Source organism: Phoxinus phoxinus, assembly GCF_949152265.1.
Source record: "Phoxinus phoxinus genome assembly, chromosome: 5".
Lineage (NCBI taxonomy): Eukaryota > Metazoa > Chordata > Actinopteri > Cypriniformes > Leuciscidae > Phoxinus > Phoxinus phoxinus.
This window is the reverse complement of record NC_136880.1, coordinates 25,209,388-25,227,815: the sequence shown is the minus strand read 5'-3', so window position 1 is coordinate 25,227,815 and position 18,428 is coordinate 25,209,388. Positions and strand designations below refer to the sequence as shown.

General features: G+C 39.1%; 2 protein-coding genes across 3 annotated transcripts in view; one reads left to right on the top strand and one right to left on the bottom strand.

Moving 5' to 3' along the window:
- The first annotated feature begins 698 nt into the window (after positions 1-698).
- pccb (propionyl-CoA carboxylase subunit beta) lies at positions 699-6,343 on the top strand. Its single transcript, XM_079612384.1, has 15 exons — positions 699-1,009; positions 1,101-1,220; positions 1,434-1,502; positions 1,602-1,658; positions 1,757-1,870; positions 2,408-2,518; positions 2,653-2,761; positions 2,880-3,000; positions 3,087-3,168; positions 3,257-3,380; positions 3,913-4,020; positions 4,126-4,226; positions 4,306-4,404; positions 5,832-5,931; positions 6,068-6,343. Exons 1-15 carry the CDS (start codon positions 767-769, stop codon positions 6,187-6,189), a joined length of 1,680 nt encoding a protein of 559 aa, XP_079468510.1. The 5' UTR covers positions 699-766; the 3' UTR covers positions 6,190-6,343.
- Positions 6,342-18,428, bottom strand: part of stag1a (STAG1 cohesin complex component a) — a 48,359-nt gene continuing 36,272 nt past the window's right edge. Inside the window, exons 15-34 of one of the 2 annotated variants that reach the window (XR_013797549.1) lie at positions 17,394-17,511; positions 16,686-16,789; positions 16,512-16,604; positions 16,331-16,420; positions 16,044-16,247; positions 14,866-14,936; positions 14,660-14,747; positions 14,125-14,205; positions 13,926-14,018; positions 13,668-13,842; positions 13,307-13,446; positions 10,722-10,823; positions 10,479-10,627; positions 10,256-10,384; positions 9,490-9,695; positions 9,199-9,408; positions 8,702-8,815; positions 8,497-8,611; positions 8,115-8,195; positions 6,342-7,441 (exon numbers count right to left, since the gene is read on the bottom strand). Coding sequence is in view for 1 of the 2 variants with exons in the window: in XM_079612383.1 (XP_079468509.1) it covers positions 7,418-7,441; positions 8,115-8,195; positions 8,497-8,611; positions 8,702-8,815; positions 9,199-9,370; positions 9,490-9,695; positions 10,256-10,384; positions 10,479-10,627; positions 10,722-10,823; positions 13,307-13,446; positions 13,668-13,842; positions 13,926-14,018; positions 14,125-14,205; positions 14,660-14,747; positions 14,866-14,936; positions 16,044-16,247; positions 16,331-16,420; positions 16,512-16,604; positions 16,686-16,789; positions 17,394-17,511 (2,349 nt within the window). In the remaining variant the exon portion in view is untranslated. The remainder of the gene's footprint in view (positions 7,442-8,114; positions 8,196-8,496; positions 8,612-8,701; positions 8,816-9,198; positions 9,409-9,489; positions 9,696-10,255; positions 10,385-10,478; positions 10,628-10,721; positions 10,824-13,306; positions 13,447-13,667; positions 13,843-13,925; positions 14,019-14,124; positions 14,206-14,659; positions 14,748-14,865; positions 14,937-16,043; positions 16,248-16,330; positions 16,421-16,511; positions 16,605-16,685; positions 16,790-17,393; positions 17,512-18,428) is intronic. The other variant, XM_079612383.1, reaches the window with a different exon arrangement.

Genomic DNA, 18,428 nt, shown 5'->3' with positions numbered 1-18,428 from the left:
AGTTAAACTAACAATAGGACAACAATGCAAGTGCTATGGCCCTTCCCAGTTTAATCTAACGCTTTAAAAAAAAAGATAATTTAGAATAATGAATTTTACTGTCCGTCGTAAAATACCATAACATTTAGCAATACTCAATAAAAATATAATGATGTTGGCAATTTCCATTATTTGTTATTTGCTAGTTCTGCCTGTACGCCTCTCACTTTTAAGAGTATTAATGTGTTTTGGACTAACGTTATACTAAAAAGAAAAGAAAAAGTTTCTTTAATATTTTATGTAACGTTACATTAAAAGTAGTATTTAATGAATGAGGAATTAGGATAATAAAATCTTCAATGGTTTTAATGGTTTCACAGCAGAATGTTCCTTTTATTTTTTTCCTTAAGAGAAAAATAGAGATTTACATATTGTACTTTCACTTTTCAAATGCCTTTATTTATGTATTTATTTATTTTCAAATGCATTTGGGAATATAACGTTACATTTGTTCAAACCATAGACTGTAAAAAAAATAGGTTCAAACGCGATTCTCATATCAGCTGGGTAACAGTTGGGAACTGTAGTTTATCATTGTTGACATTAATATTGACTACATCTATCAAGTTCGCCTAAAGACGCAGACCTCTGCAGTGATTGGCTCACTCACTCACGCCCTCTTAGCTAAGCGAGTAGTAATTGGCTCTAAAAAGTAAGGGATTGTTGCTGATTGGCTGAAGACACCGATAGGGTTTCCGACAGCTTCTGTGTCCTCAGTGTAGCAGTGATGGCGACCTACACGTTAATGCGAAGTAGTCAGGGACTATTACATGGCCTAAAATGTTATTTTAAAAGTGTAGGTCAGATTCCGTGCGGCGCAGTCGCTGGGGCAATTACCCAATCGAAAGTACTGCAAAATGCAAGATGCTATTCTGTCGGTCATCTGTCTGTGCAGGAGAGAATTGAGAAGAAGCGAAATGCAGCGCTTATAGGAGGAGGGCAGCTGAGGATCGCTGCACAGCACAAAAGGGTAAGTCATGAAAACCTACTGCAGAATGAATGCAGTTGACATAAGTGAAAGCACAACCATCCGAGAAGAGCTGCCTAATGCCTGTGCGCAGGGTAAACTGACAGCCAGAGAGAGAGTGCAGCTCTTGCTGGACCAGGACTCGTTCGTGGAGTATGACATGTTTGTGGAGCATCGCTGTTCTGACTTCGGCATGGAAGCAGATCATAATAAGGTATGTCACCTCCACCTCCATGCCATTATGAAATAACAACAGCGTTCAATGTCAGTATATCAGCTGAGATATGAGGGCCTTTAATACAGTCTTGTACTAAGTATATTGACTTGAACAAAGTGGGGTTTAAGTCATGATTTGAGGTCTATAACAGCACAGTAAATGAGGGACACTAATGACACATGCTTTGCCTCACCCTGTCTTTGTTTTCAGTACCCAGGAGACAGTGTAGTGACCGGACAGGGAAGAATCAATGGAAGACTGGTCTATGTTTTCAGCCAGGTATGATACTAGCTTTTGAACATAGGTTTGCAACATTAAAATGTTTTATTTGAATATCTCCATTCTCTTGTCATGAGTGAAATGCTCCTCTGTCCACAGGACTTCACCGTGTTCGGAGGTAGTTTATCGGGAGCTCATGCTCAGAAGATCTGCAAGGTGAGACTGGTCAGGTTTGGATCTGACTGAAGTCTTAAAGAAATGCATATTAGGCACAATTCTGTCAAACAGTAAAATCACTGCACTTTAATTCCTAGATCATGGACCAGGCTATGATGGTTGGAGCCCCAGTAATCGGACTCAATGACTCTGGTGGAGCTCGCATTCAGGAAGGCGTCGAGTCCCTTGCAGGATATGCCGACATATTCTTGGTAAACTGAATAGCTGAACACAGCTATATATTTGATACATACACTACCATTCAAAAGTTTGGGCTTGATAATATTTTTAATGTTCTCTTATGCTGACCTAGGCTGCATTTATTTGATCAAAAATACAGTAAAAAAATTATTTTTTTCATATTTTAAAATGTAATATTCCTGTGAAGGCAAAGCTGAATTTTCTGCATCATTACTCCAGTCTTCAGGGTCACATGATCCTTCAGAAATCATTCTAATATGCCGATTTTGCTGCTCAAGAAATTGTTCTTATTATTATCAGTGTCAAAAAGAGCTGCTTAATAATTTTGTTTTTCAGGTTTATTTAATGAATAGAAAGTTAAAAAGAACAGTGTTTATTTAAAATTGATTTATTTATTGCATACATGTCTTTACTGCCAATTTTGATCAATTTAATACATCCTTGCTGAATAAAAGTATCAATAAAATCATCATTCTGACCCCAAACGTTTGAATGGTAGCGGACATATCTTCCAGGACTAACTCTGCACAATGGTATTTGTTCTTCAGCGTAATGTGATGGCCTCAGGTGTAGTTCCTCAGATCTCTCTCGTCATGGGCCCGTGTGCAGGTGGTGCCGTGTACTCGCCTGCTCTGACAGACTTTACCTTCATGGTAAAGGTAAGAAAAGAAAAGTTTAGAGTATAAATGCATATTGCATTTGAATTCAGATTTCTTTTGTATATTTTAATTTTAGAATCCGGTCCCTGCTGGCACACCAATTTTTCATGAAAAACTTTAACCTGTGTTTGCAGGACACCTCCTACCTTTTTATCACAGGCCCAGATGTGGTGAAATCTGTAACAAACGAGGATGTTACCCAGGAGGAGCTGGGTGGAGCAAAAACCCACACCGCCGTGTCGGGTAGGTCTATCGATTTAGTCTGTGCATACATCAGAATGTGTTTTATCATGTAGTTTTTGGCATTTTTCAAAGTATTTTTTCTCTAATCTGACTAAAGATTATCTTGGCTTTCTTTCAGGTGTTGCTCATCGGGCCTTCGAGAATGACGTTGATGCCCTTCTGAACTTGCGAGACTTTTTCAACTTTCTCCCACTGAGCAACAAAGATCCAGCTCCAGTCATTGAGTGCCATGATCCTCGGTGAGAAACTGTTTAGTCAACTTATCTTGACCAGCTTTTCCAGTCACATGGAGTCTGCTGCTATCATGTCAATTTGTTTTCTTCAGCGACCGGCTGGTTCCTGGTTTGGACACTGTCGTTCCTTTTGAAACCACAAAAGCTTATGATATGCTGGACATCGTTCATGGTGTATGTGCATCTTTAGTGAACAAACAATTCAAAAAGTCATGCAAAAACTCATCAGGTAGTGCTTATGATTTTCATTTCACTCTTACAGATAGTAGATGAGAGAGAATTCTTTGAGATTATGCCCAACTACGCCAAAAATATTGTGGTGGGATTTGCCAGGATGAATGGTCGGACTGTAGGCATAGTGGGAAACCAGCCTAAAGTGGCATCTGGTGGGTGATTATTTTATTTTGTACTTTTATTTTATACTTTTATTCGCACATTAAATTGATCAGAAGTGAAGACTTTTACATTGTTACAAAAATTATATTTGAAACAAACGCTGTTCTTTTTAACTTTCAATTCATCAAAGAATCCTGAAAAAAATTACCATGGTTTCCGCAAAAATATTAAGTAGCACAATTGTTTTCAACATGTTTCTTGAGCAGCAAATCAGTTTCTGAATGATCATGTGACACTGAAGACTGGAGTAATGATGCTTAAAATTCAGCTTTGCCATCACAGGAATAAATTACATTTTAAATTATATTACAAGAGAAAGCAGTTATTTGAAGTTGTAATAATGTTTCACAATATTACTGTTTTATTAAATTTTCAATCAAATAAATGCAGCCTTGGTGAGCATAAGAGACTTCTTTTCAAACTTCTGAACAGTAGCGGATATTACATGCAAACTATTCTTACATATTATTTAAAGAGGCATTTCACATTATTTGTTATGTCCTTTTTTCTTGTATATTATAGGCTGTTTGGACATAAATTCATCTGTTAAAGCGGCTCGCTTTGTTCGTTTCTGTGACGCCTTCAACATTCCCATCATCACATTTGTGGATGTGCCTGGATTCCTGCCAGGTGTTTGGACACTTTTGGACACTCAAAATCATTTTAGCCTAAATTGCCAACATGCATTTCCCTTTTCAAATAAAATACTGACAGAAACGTTCTGTGTTTCCACAGGCACAGCTCAAGAGTACGGAGGCATCATCAGACACGGAGCCAAACTGCTGTATGCTTTTGCCGAGGCCACAGTTCCAAAAATCACTGTCATCACTAGGAAGGTAGGAGGCAGAATGATGAGTTTGCGTGCGGATGGATCTAACTAGCTTGTCTGCTGAATCCTGTGTGTCCTGTCTTCAGGCATATGGAGGTGCTTATGATGTGATGAGTTCCAAACATTTGAGAGGAGACGTCAACTATGCCTGGCCATCCGCTGAGGTCGCAGTGATGGGTGCAAAGGTAAAACTGAAGACTAATGAGCTTAAAGTTTTGTGTGTGACACGGCCAATGCACTTGCATAATAAATATGCATTGTGGGAGAATTATGGGGCTTTCTAGTGCATTTATAAGCTTAAAGCCAAACCTACCATTGAGCTGCATTTAAATCTCAGGATGACTACCGTAAATATTTTGTGGGCTAAATATATATATATATTTATTCACATATATAAATTGTTCCCATATAAATTGATTCGTCCTAGAAGCCATATTTAAGAAATTATTTATCCTGTAACCAGTGCAGAGGAGTATCAGATGGACATGAGAGCTCAAGAACCCAGATATACACTTACAGCAGCAATGATCACTATGCTTGGCTCTCTTTAGTGATTACACTGCTTGTGAATGTCCCTTCTACTCTTTTCATTTCTAAGCTGGAGGCTCAAGCTGTGAGTTGAGTAACAGGTGCTGCTGACTCAGAGTTTGGATAGCACAGATCATATCACATGTTGACTGTTTAAAGTACAAACTAACAAACTATAAATATTTCTGCTGGGTGTCCATTAGTGAAGCTAAAGCAACAATGATGCTCATTGATATTCCTGTAATGAATTAGCCATATATATATATAAAAATCTTACTGGCCCCAAATTAATAATATATTATATATATATATATATATTAGTTTGGGGCCAGTAAGAATTTTTTTTAAGGATGCATGAAACTGATCAAAAGTGACAGTAAAGACATGTATGTTACAACATATTTCTATTTCAAATTAATTGAAACATTATCAGTGGTATCTCCACAATATTTTGCTCACTGAATCTACACTACTAGTCAAAAGTTTGGAATAATTAAGATTGTATATGCTTTTAAAAATTATCTTAAGCTCAACTGCATTCATTTGATCAAAATACGGTAAAAACAGTAATTGTGAAATATAAAAATTTATATTTATCAAAGAATCTACAAAAACTGTTTTTAACATTGACAAGAAATCTGTTTTTGTGCAGAATATTAGAATAATTTCTAAAGGATCATGTGACACTGACAAATTCAGTTTTGAATAAATTAAATTTTTGAAATATTACAACAGAAAACTGTGGTTTCAAATTGTACTTTTTCACAGCATTTACTGCATTTTTGATCATTTATTTTTGCTAAATGCCTTGGTGAGGATAACAGACATTTACATTTTTCACACAAACCCTTCCTGATGCGGTGTATACCATTTGTTTTAATATAGGACAATTTTGAAAGTGATTTTGGTCATGAAAAAGTAAAAAATTTGCAATCAGTCAGTATAAATGTAGGTATTTCTTCGGCTCCAAATTTGACCTTTTTTTTTTTTTTACTCGCAGTAACTGGACAAATCATGAAAATAGATTGAAAGTGTGAAACCCTATATTTATGTAATGTGCTAAATAGATCATTTAATTTTTAAGGGTGCAGTTCAGATCATCTTCAGAGGAAAGGAGAATCAAGCCCAGGCTGAAGCTGAATATGTGGAGAAGTTTGCCAATCCCTTCCCCGCTGCTGTCAGAGGTGCACAGAACATGTTTATCATTAACAGACACAATACACATGTGCCAGTGAGGCTAGTCATCACAGCTCTTACCCTACACTGCAATACAGATGTGCTTGGTTCTCCTGTGTGTATAACACTGAATGTGTTTTACAGGCTTTGTGGATGATATCATTCAGCCCTCAACCACACGCAAGAGGATCTGTAGAGACCTGGAGGTGCTCGCCAGCAAGAAACAGACCAACCCCTGGAAAAAACATGCTAACATTCCCTTATAAATCTCTTCTCAACACTAGTTTTATAGCATTTCACAACTGTGGTTAGACTGGAGAAAATATCATGTTTTTACACATGGTTCCTTGTGCCTTATTCCCACTCGTATGCATTATGTCGTTATTTAAACACTCAAGTCAATAAAACACTCCCACGGTTCATGATTACATATTTATTTATTTTCTGAAAAAGTGAGTTTTCCATAAGTTCACTGAAGAAAAGTTTTAGAACAGTTTTCCATTAAAAGGGAAAGTGGTACATCATTTCTAGGTTGTACAAAAGAAAACCATTTTATATTGAAAATGTACAATTTACAGGCACACTAGCAAAACTAACCGGGGCTCAGGGTGGGGAGTAATGACGATCATGGGAAACTCGTGTTCTTGACAGTATAACATTTCACTTTATGAAAGCACAGGACCATAGAGCACTTAAACGGAGGCAATACTTGAATGGGCCTCGCTCAACACACGGCACAACAGCATCTGCTGTTTGATCCGGACAAGAGTAACTGATGGAAACCCTGCCGTATAGACATTTCACACAAATAAACCTCACCTAAATCTACTGGAAATAAAATACTGACCATTCAAATGTTTCTGAAAGCCAAAATACACAACATGTAACGCCCCCTTCAGGACAACTGTGTTACACACAGATTTTTTGGCTCTCTGACAATATTAACTGCATTTTTAACACTCTTTTCTCACCTTCCTTTGTCATTTACCATAATTATGACTATTGAAAACTGTTAAGTGTTATTTATATGTAAATTAGACCGATTGACCGATGTTTAATACTGCTTTTTTTTGTGGAAGAATCTGTTTGTTGACCTGATATTAAAAGCGACTTCATAATCTAACTGTACAGGGCATCTACATAGTAGGATGGATAAACACAAATATGTACATCTTACTTCAACATATGGGACCGTACATTCTTACATGATAGATCTGTACCATGATGTAAATCCCATCCAGTGCGATTCAGATGAGCTGATGAAGAACCTGTTTGACAGAACAATTCACCATACAGTATGTGACCTGATTGGACTGTTAAAATAATCTGTGGATGAATAAAAGCTTCTCTGTGGCGTCTGATAAAAGAGGGTTTGTGGAGAGTTCGCTCCAGAGTCACTCAACCTCATCACCAGTGCTTCCGCTCCTTTGTGAACGTCTCTTCAGCCCTTGCTTAAATCAATTCAGAAGCTCTTTTTCCAGCTGTTGTGGCACCTCAGAACATGGGCATCGTGAAACCCTGAGACAAATAATAATAATAATCAGGTGATAATTGGGACTGCATGATTTAGGGGAAATTTTCAATGTAGATAAATTGGGATTTAAAGAGTTGTTTTGTCTGTTGGGCTGCACGATTTGGCAAATTTTTGTTATCAAATATCAGTATGATGACTATTATAATTCTAATAAATATTATTATTATTACTAAATAATATTACAATAACTATTACCATTGTAATATTTTGCTATAAAATATATTTTCAGCTGTAAAATTGCAACACTAGTATTTATGGCTGTCTTGATTTCTTTGCTTTCAAATGTTAAACCTTAAAGCTTCTCTTTTGTTGACAACATATTTAAAAAAAAGGATTCTCAATATAAATTTGGGGAAATGGTTGGTTCGCTGTGTTTTCAAATGCACGTTACTGTGACGTGGCGCTCGCAGAGAAAGAATTTGTGTGGAGCAGCATTTACTGCGATCGAAGTCATTCTGAGACGCTGAAAACATTGTATCATGGGAAACATGCTGTGCCATGCTGAAACATGCATCATATATATATATTATATATATTTAATTAAATTAAAGCCGTTGATAACCACACTAACCCATAATGCAATTTTTGGTTTTATTTTGAATAATAATATATTTATATAATAATTTAAAAGCTTAGCGATTAGCGACTCATTCTTACCGACTCGTCCTCAATCATGGCTGCAGAGTCAAAGAAGTCCGGTCTCAGCTCGGCTCTCTCCCGCCTGTTCCTGGATGGAGGCTGCACAGGATTTAAGATTAAATGTGATTTAGAATTTTGTTTCTATATTTAATTACACAAGTATTTTGAGACACTTAGTACTATCATCTGATCAATTCTGGGCAATGTAACTACACCATTATGGTGGAAAGAGTCTTTATCCACTGACGGTCATTTGTAAGCAAAATACAAATTCCTTCCTGATAAATCATGGTATAGAAGATTTATCAGTGCCTAATTTCTGGAGAGCTCTTAGAAGTGTGAAGCGGACTTTAAAATGTCCCTCAGGATAGTCTGTGTGTGTCATGAGCTTGAACCTTACCAGATCGATGACCATGGTGTCCTCAAATTCCTCACTCATGTCTTCCAGCTGTCCTCGAGACGACATCATGACGTCCTCAAAGATGGGCTCTGCGTCGTCCTCCATGAGACCACGTCTAGAGTAGAGAAATCAAAGTAACATTTACTACAGCAAATGTTAGGACGATCTCCTTTGTTTAACATGCCACACACGTTTCTCCACGTACACAGTCTGTCGTACTCCTCCGCTACGGGCCTTCATGTAGTTCATGGCTGTGCGTTCCTTCCTGTTGACCTCCTCCATCTTCTGCTGGCCAAGCCAGGACAACTGCATCTGAGGACTAATCGAGGGGAAAACCACATAATACTGTGCACATACTAGTTGACATAAACCAACCAGTGTTGTTATTGTAAACTAAAACTATTATACAAAAATAAATATTAGAGAAAAAACAAACAAAAATGATAAACATTGCTTTGGCAGGTAACTGAATTAGAATAAGTTGAAGTGCTAAAATGACTTAAACTTGAATAAAAATAAAGCTAAATAGAAATATTAATAAAATAATAAAAATGAAAAAAAAAAAAAACATAACAAAATGACAAACTTACACTAAAATGGAAAACTCTTAAAAATAAATTTTTTTTTGAAATGAAATGAAAGTGTTGCTTAAGTGTCTGCATTATTTGAATCATGTAGTGTATTTTAAGATTGGTCACTTACTTGTGAATATAGTCGGATTCAGAGCCGGGCTCAGAGTCCTGGTCAGGGAGGAGCTCAGCGGCTTGCCGAGGGTTCTCTCGGAGCACGGTGGAGGTGAGCTGGGGTGTCTGCAGGGCTCCAGGGGTCTGTAGGGTGTCATTCCTCATCATCCAAGAGCCCTCCACACTCTCCTCTGCAGAACCACCACAACACACACAAAACAGCCCATGACTGCTTACTTTTAGGCATCTTAGTCAACTGAACTGTTCTCCCGGCTTATATTAGTATGATTATATCTACTGGCATCCTCACCCTCGATGCGTTTCTTGTGCAGGGGCAGACGGCCCTTCTTGCTTCTTATGGATCCAGCTTTGCTGCTGCTGCTGCCGCTGGTGATGGACATGCGGTCTTCATCTCCGCCCGTCAACAGAGAGTTCCTGTAGGAGATGAGCGGCAGCCAGATGTCCTCCCGTCTCTCCATCATCTGCTCTGTCATGAACTTTTCAAGATACGAGTGCCTGTATAGTCAAAGAGAAAACACAATGGCACCGACATATATAATATATATTAATATAATTTAAAAAAAAACTATTATCATATATAAAAATATAAAAACATCTATAATGAGTATAAGCATATATACATTTACATGAAATTATTTCTCTTTATATATATATATATATATATATATAATTAATTAATAGCAATCATATACTGTAGCGCAGTCAAATACACACACACACACACACACACACACACACACACACACACACACACACACACACACACACACACACACACACACATTATATAATTAATATATTGCCTGTACAGGCAAAGAGAGAACACACAAAATAATGGAAAAATTCTATCTTTTATAGTTTTATAAGTTTTTCCTTATTTAATACATTATCATATCATGTTTATATTCAGGTTCTTCAAGGTTCCATCCAATGAACACCAATTTTACTCAGTGAAAGATTATTTGTTCTAATGCACAGTCAGAGTCTCTATTATTAAAACAAGGCAGCACTCAAGCATATAAACATTAAACAAAGTGCTCTTTAGACCAACTTACACGGTTTTCTTGTCTTGACGAAGTAGTTTGGAGGAAAATTCACAGAGAACCTCTAGGAAGGCCAGATTCGGAGGGGGATACTCCGGTCCTTTAGGATTCTGATACTTAAAGGCGAACTCAATCCCATCTCTGAATACAGCAAACATATTTGTGATAGGTACAATAAAGAAGAGGTCTATTTGGTGTTTGATGAGTAATAATTCAAACATGAAACAGAAGTTACTTGTGCAGTGTGGCCACAGCTTCTCTGGTTTTGATCTGGTCCAAGCCAAAGGTGAGGGCAAAGCGACGAGCCAATTCCTTAATGCCGCTCACATGAGATGAGGTCCTGTCTAAGTTAGGCCCCTGATCCTGGATCAGCTCATTAAAGAGCTGAAGAACAGAAATAACAACAGGATTATTAAAATGATAATGCAAATATCATGTTCATCTTATGCCAGAATATTCCTCAAAAATGGAGGCTTACCTGCTGTAAGCTCAGGATGAGTGTCTTGGCACACAGTATTTTGTCCGTCTGTCTGGTCTTACTTAGAGTCTCCTTGATGATGTCTCCATAATCATTGTAGTACTGCAAGTAGTTTACAAGTGGTAAAGCATTTATAAAATGCTTTACATTTTGTTGGCGTAACAGTTTAAGTAATATATCTGTTCGCTGGAGCAGAGAACACCAGACACTTTCAATTCCTTTTCTATGGGAGGTGAGCAGCGTGGGGGGATTGCATGGACGCGGGAACTAGGGGTGCTGCAGGTGCTGCAGCACCCCCTGTTGGCGCTGCAGCACCCCTTTGGCAAACTGTGATGACAATAAAATGATAGCTTATAAATATTTCTGGTTGTTGTTTCTGTTCCACGACATTTTGTATGTCACGTTTGGTGTGTGGGATGAAGAGATGGATCATTTTAGTTATTATTTAATTAAAAATTATTTAATTTATCTTCAGTGTGTAGTATTAGCCAATCAGATGTGCCTTGACGCGCCTACGCAGCACGCACACTCACGGCCCACACACAAGTTGCGCAACTACTACGAGCAGGACAAGCTACTGTAGTTCCCGCCGGCGAACTTCCCGGTACCTTTGGTGTACCGAAATCATCGTAAGGTAGAGACACGGTGTCTTACATCTCTGCGTCTTTTTCCTGCCGCCATGCAGGCCCAGATTTATATAAAGGATCGTTAAGCGTTTAAGAATGTCCCTCGGATAAGACAGATTTGCATAGTCTGTTACTTTGTGGCACTTAGGCCTTTTTTTGGCCGTTATGCGGTTTATGAACACTTAATCTACTTGTGGTTGTTTTAAAATAAACATTCCTGCGCGACAGAAATCCATGTCCGCGCGCGTCTGTGCATGTTTCCTAGCGACCGCAGCGCGCGCACATCTGAGCACACCGAAACGCTATTGAGCTATGAAAACATGACGAAACAAAAGTTTGTACATAATACAAATAAACGTATTTTTATTCATTATTTGCTTCTATTGTATTCCAATTTGTTGGCCTTCAAACACCTTAAAATGCACATATGTAGGTCCGAGAAATCCAAAATTTCTCGGGGGAGCATGCCCCCGAACCCCCCTAAGCTGCCTAACGACCCACACTGTTTTATAAACAAACGCCCCTGCCTGCAGAACTGTTTAGCACGGGGAATAAACTGTACTGTCTTTGATTGTGTGTCAGTATCCCCACCCCGCCGCCGCCGCCAGCACCCCCTGTCGAAAATGACTTCCCGCGCGACTGGGGGATTGTGGTTAACAGAACAGATGTTAACAGATGTTCAACTTAAAGGGACACTAAGTATCTTTTTAGGTATTTTATTATCTAAAATCAATATTTTTATTCATAAATATGTCCTCAATGGTGTACAAATACCTCGGCCAATTATCTGACTTATCCTTATAAATGAAGAATTAATTATCTTTATATACATGGGACGGGTAGGTCCACGGAGGCTTCCATGTAGTTCCGCCATCTTGCAAAACTATAATAGCAGAGAGGGACAAAAAGTACTAAGCCAACGCGTTTCCACAACGCGTTTTCGTTCAGAGCCAGCCGAAACCAGCAGAAACGCAGGTGCAGAGCAGTGAGAGGCGCTTGAAACTGCACCGGCAAGTTTAAAAGTCTGGATTGCATTGTTATTATGGACCATACATATGCCGCGCCACAGGAGAAGAAAACATCGTCGCCAAAAAATTTAAAAATAGAACGTAAAATGCCCGGTGGGGATACATTTATCCTCCCCTCAAAGTGACCATAGTGCTAACAGACGGATCACAAAACGTATCATGGATCCGTGGTTTGATTAAAGTCAATTTTATTTTAAAATGATTACTCACTCACTCTTGAGCGTCTGGCGCGAGTGATTTCAAAGACGCGTTTATGCGCGTCTAGTGGTCCTGCGGCGCGGTGTTTAGCGCGTTGCGGTAGACGCGAGCCTCATTCTACTCCAGTTTGCGCGAATGAGGCGAATTGCTATCACAGATAATGTCTTTTCTATCATTTCACTGTAGCTCAGCATCGTGATGTAAAGATAACGTTATTGCATGATCACAGTTCATATGTGTGGGGAAAGATAAGCTATTAGAGTAAAAATATTGCGTTAGGCTACTTCAGTTAATAAGAAAAAAGATTTTACAATTCCTGCACAAGCAGTGATGAAGTTCATGTTCTCATGATTTATTTTTATGAATAACAATGTTCAAAAAAAACCCCCCTCGACGAAGTGCTATTAGAAGACATCCTGTCAAAGCTTTTTGGTACATATCGCCTACCGTAGATGCAATGCGCATTTGAAAAAGCGAGGCGCTGGAGAGCAATATTAGTTTGGATGCAAAATACGAATTCACCACTAGATGGGAGTAATTCCTACTTAGTGTCCCTTTAACACTAAACAGCTGAAAATCAGTACAATCAGTTTAATTCAAATTTTGAATGCTTTCATTGTGGTTGGACAAAAATATATGTAAACTTTGGCGATGCTGAAATAAAAGACAGCCCCACAAGATTTCTTCCACTCCAGTGGACACGTCAGGTAAGGTGATGACTTGGCTGTCTTACCTTCATGTAGTGTTTGAAGATATCTGCAGCAGCTGGCATGTCTACTATATCATAAATGATGAGCTTGCTGAAGGCAGCTAGAAGGTTCCTCCTCTTGTGTAAGGCCTCAATCTTGTTAGCCTCATCATCCTCGTCACCCTCTATGTAAAAAAAAACATGAAAACACATCAGCTAGACTTCAAAACATTATTGAAAAGCCTCTTACATCTGCACAGTATCTGACGAATATCCCATTGGACACCCATCTCATTCACAAACTATACGCATGCACACGTGCAAATGTTTTCCAATTCCAACAAACACATATATTACCATTTTGATTTTGAATTCACCACATCATTAATACTGTCTGTAGGCTCACCTATGCTCTGATTCTCATCATCCTGGTCAATAAACACATGGTCTAGGATGAAGTTGAGCAGCTCGTTCTGTAGGGTGCTGTCTGGATTGAAGACCAGAGGTTGCAGACCCTCTCTGGCCCCCGTGGTGAGCTGGTGACTGAAGATCATCAGCAGGTCGCATAACAGCATGAACGCCTGGGAGGAAGAAAAGGGGCAGGTGAATGACTCTTGCACAGGCACATCGCTCCTGAATGAAAGGATGAAGGTCTTTAGCTTACCTGCTCTTTAACAGGCGTGTTAACGTTTGATAAACACTGCTGGCACACAGCTAGGAAAGATTTAACAACCCTCCGTAATGCTAGAAGATCGTCCTGAAATCGAACAGAAAAATTGTCTTTTGGTTGAAAGATGCAATAATCAGTTTGTATTCAAAACCACCTGCTAAATAATAAGGCATTAAATAGATGCCTCACAGACCTTGGATGGAGATCCTCCTGTGATTTTCACCAGCTGCCACAGCATAGAGTAATGAGAACACTGAAGAGCCTGCACTGCTATCTACAAACCACACAGTGAAACACACTCAGCTTCAGGACATAACATGATCTACAGGAAATCTGCTTTAGTCACCTGAAAATCTGCAATAACTGGGTGAAAAGTGAGAAAAATTTCATCTAAAATCAAATGGGAAAAAATCAGAAAATAGATTATGGATGGATGGATGTATCTTATGAAATAAATCAATATTTAATGTGCAATTCTCCATACTCTAATAAAAGCATCCATTTTTAAGATTGTTTTGTAAAATTTTGTAAATTACAGGCAACAAAAACTTCCACAATGTATAAATACTAAACACAATGTATAGATACTTAATTTAAGTACATTTAATTTTTTTACATTACTGAGAACTGTTATGAAACTAATGTCTTAATGCAATTAATTGTGTTGAAATGTAACACGTTCTTGACAGGCTTTATGAGACTCCATCTGATTTCTGCAACAGACGCACCTGCTCTGGCATAGAGCCCTGCTCTATTCCCGTCCTTAGCAACCTGTAGCAGTTCCCAAACAAATCCCATCTGGTCAAGTCATGAGCACTGATGGAGAGATGAGAAGGAGGACACATTGCTTGTTCATTAGCACTCAATGACTCCAAGTGGACAGAAGTAACTTTCTTTTGCACAGTAATCTCAGCAAAAAAAAACAGCAGCGTACTTGTGAAAGGCTGTGAGTCTCTTAAGAGTGGAGAGAACGTTGTAGATGTCGTCATCATCCGCCTCTTCCCCCTGTAAATGAGGCAGACATTCAGAAATGTTTCATCAGCGACCCTGACACAAATCTCAGAATCATACACGGTCGTTCACCTACTCTACTCCGGCTAATAGCAGCCTCAAAGTTTTTAAAAGAGGGAATAACCCAGAAAGGTAGTAAAGACATTGGTAAAATAGTCCTTGTTTTTGTGTGCAAAACTCCCCTAAAAAACAACAACTTAATTCAACAATTTCCTATCTTCATATCAGCCTGCTATGCTGATCACGTAGTGTAAACAGTGCAGCGTTTCCAGGTTCTACGTCAGAACGCTGGCTCATTATTGGCTGACGCTGTTCATGTAAGCACCACGGCACATGCGTGTGATGCTGACGCAGGAGCTAGCCAATAATGAGCAGACTGATGGGGAAGAAATTGTTGAATAAAGTTTTTTTTTTTTTTGGTTGGTGCACAAAAACATTAAGGTTAAACCACTGTAGTTACAAGGACTATTTTAACGATGTCTTTACTACCTTTCTGGGCCTTGAAAGTGGTAATAATGTTGCAGTCTATGGAGGGACAGAAAACTCACAAATCAAAAATATCTTAATTTGTGTTCCGAAGATGAACGAAGGTCTCACGGGTTTGGAACGATCTGAGGGTGAGTAATTAATGACAGAAATTAAATTTTTGGGTGAACTAATCCTTTAACCACCAAAATACAACACAAAAACATCAAAAAGCCCCATAAAAGTAGTCTATACATAAGATTCATATTTTTAACCAAGTTTTCTAAAGCCATACATGTTTAAATTCGAGTTTATCGGTCAAATTTGCGAACTGGATCATAACCAGCTCAAAAAAGCTGTTGAGTTCAACTCACTGAATTACCGTTCCTCACACAAAGCTATCATATTATTTATGACACATTTTTTATGCATATTTCAGCTGTCGTCACTACACTATGAACCACTGTTGTATGGAAAATAGCTGCAATTTAAAAAAAATAACAGCATAAAAGTTTGGGATGACATGAGGCCGATTCATATACGTCCGATTTGTCATTTTTCTGATTATCTTTTGTAATTGAATTAATACTTTAACAATCTCTCTAAATCTGTCCATCACCTCCACAGAGCCCTCACCGCCTGCAGCAGCTCCTCCACCGAGTGGTTGAAGCGGTCGGTTAGTTCATCGATGAGCTGACTGTGGGCGATGTCAACGCGGTTCATGATGGTGTACTCCTCGCTGCACAGGATGCTGTAGGTCTTACTGCAGGCCTCCAGCACCTCCGTGTCCGTGTGCTTCTCCACCACAAACTTGATCTGCTTGAGCAATGCGTCCAAGTGCTGGAACGTTCAAATTCAGTCTATCAGCTAACGGGGAATGAGATTCTAGCGTTCATTGAGATCCAGCTGGAGAAACTGCTTACCTTCTCCATTCTCCCAGCACTGTACACATCCAGGTCAAAGTATTGCGGGATCTGTAGGAGGTTGGCTACTTTTTCTGCATCTGTCTGGTACTGTGAGTGGAACACGTGTTTATCAGCATACGAATGAGCCATTTATGATGTATGAACGGATGAAAACTTTTCAGAAGACTTTTCATCCTACTTTTGAGAGTAACATGGGAAGAGCCATGATGAAGTGCTCAGTTAATTTGTTTTTGTCATCAATCTGCATCTTCCTTTCCTTCGCAGTCAAGACCTATACAACAATACAGACTAAACTAAACACTGATGGCAAAAATGTTTTTATAATCAAATGTTTGTGAGGTAAAGGTCTTACCCTTTTGCCAGTCCCTCTCCCCACAGGAGGATGGGCCTCAGCAGCCTGACGAATAGTACAGACAGTCAGCTCGATCAGAGAACCCTCCTGCCTGTCTGACAACACTGAAGACAAACAGAGAATCAGAGAGATAGCGCCGTGCTTATGGTGCACATGCATATATTTGGCCATTTAGGAGAATAAGGGTAGATATGTGCATTTTACACAGACATGAAATATGGCTCCGAAATAGGAGAGATAATATGGATGATTGTCACCTTTAACTCCAGTGAATATTTCTCAGGGTGAGTGAGTTTATTTTTAAAAGTGATATTTTGCATTAACATGCACTACCATTCAAATGATTGGGGTCTGTGAAATGTTTTAATATTTTTAAAAGAAGTCTCTTATGCTCATTGCTCACCAAGGATAAAATACAGTAAAAACATTGTGGTTAACAATGTTAAAATAACTTTTTATATTTTATTATATTTCAATATATTGTGATGGCAAAGCTGAATTTTCAGCATCAATACTCTTTGTCTTCAGTGTCACATGATCCTTCAGAAATCAATCTAATATTTTGATTTGGTGTTCAAGAAACATTTATTATTACTATCAATGTCAAAAACAGTTGTGCTGCTATAATAGTTTACACTCTCTACTATGCTTTCAATCTACTATGATCTACTATGTGCGGCAGTGAAACCCCTCTCAGGGTGACCATACCCTCCTCGCCCTGCACTGGTTCCTCCAGCAGCAGTTCGGTCATGCACTCCCAGTCCTTCAACAGCTCCTGAGAGCTCTCCCACAAACTGTCCACTAGATAGGCAGCATGTTCATGCAGCTGGAAACACAAAACACACATACACCGTGTGAGCTCTGACACAAACACAAGAGATTCTGACCAATATAAACGAAACTAGCTGGATTCTAGTGACACCTCAGGAGACAAATATTGTGTTAAAGGGGTGGTATAATGCCCTTTTCTCAAGATGTAAAATATGTCTTTGATGTCCCCAGAGTGTGTATAGCCCCATTCACACAGCACTTTGAACCCGGCAAATTGCCGGCAAATTGCCGGAACGCCTTCTGTGTGAACGCAAACACGACCCGGGTTTAATGCCGGGATCGATGCCGGGTTGGGGACCTAGTAACATTGCCGTGTTCAGACCCGGAACGCGCGCTGTGTGAACAAAAGCCAGGACAAATGCCGTAAGGGGTGTGTCGTAGTGATGATGCACGAGCCTTCGCAATGACGTAGTTATCGTGCGACTCTGTTACTCTGTTAGAAGAAAGTTTGTGTTCGTCATCGATACAAGAAAGAACGAAAAGATGTCTGCAAACTGGACTGAAGCAGAGACCCGAGAGCTCCTTGCAATCCGCGCCGAAGCTGAGATCGTTCGCCAGCTTTGTGGAACGGTACGTGATGCGTTAGTGTACGACCGAATCCGAAAAAAAATGATCGAGCGTGCGTACCTTATACGTCACATCATAACGTCACGCGTCTATCCGGGACATACCCGGGTTGTGTGTGAACGCGCTCTCTGATTCCGGCAAATCACTGGCAGTGTGAATGAACCATTTTCAAACGAACCCGGGTCAAATCCCGGGTCACTTTATCCGTGTATTTTCCGGAATCTCTGTGTGAAAGGGGCTTATGTGAAGTTTTAGCTCAAAATATACCACAGATATGTTTATATAGCATGTCAAAGTTGTCACTTTTTAAGGGTGAGCAAAAACGCACCGTATTGTGTCTGTCCC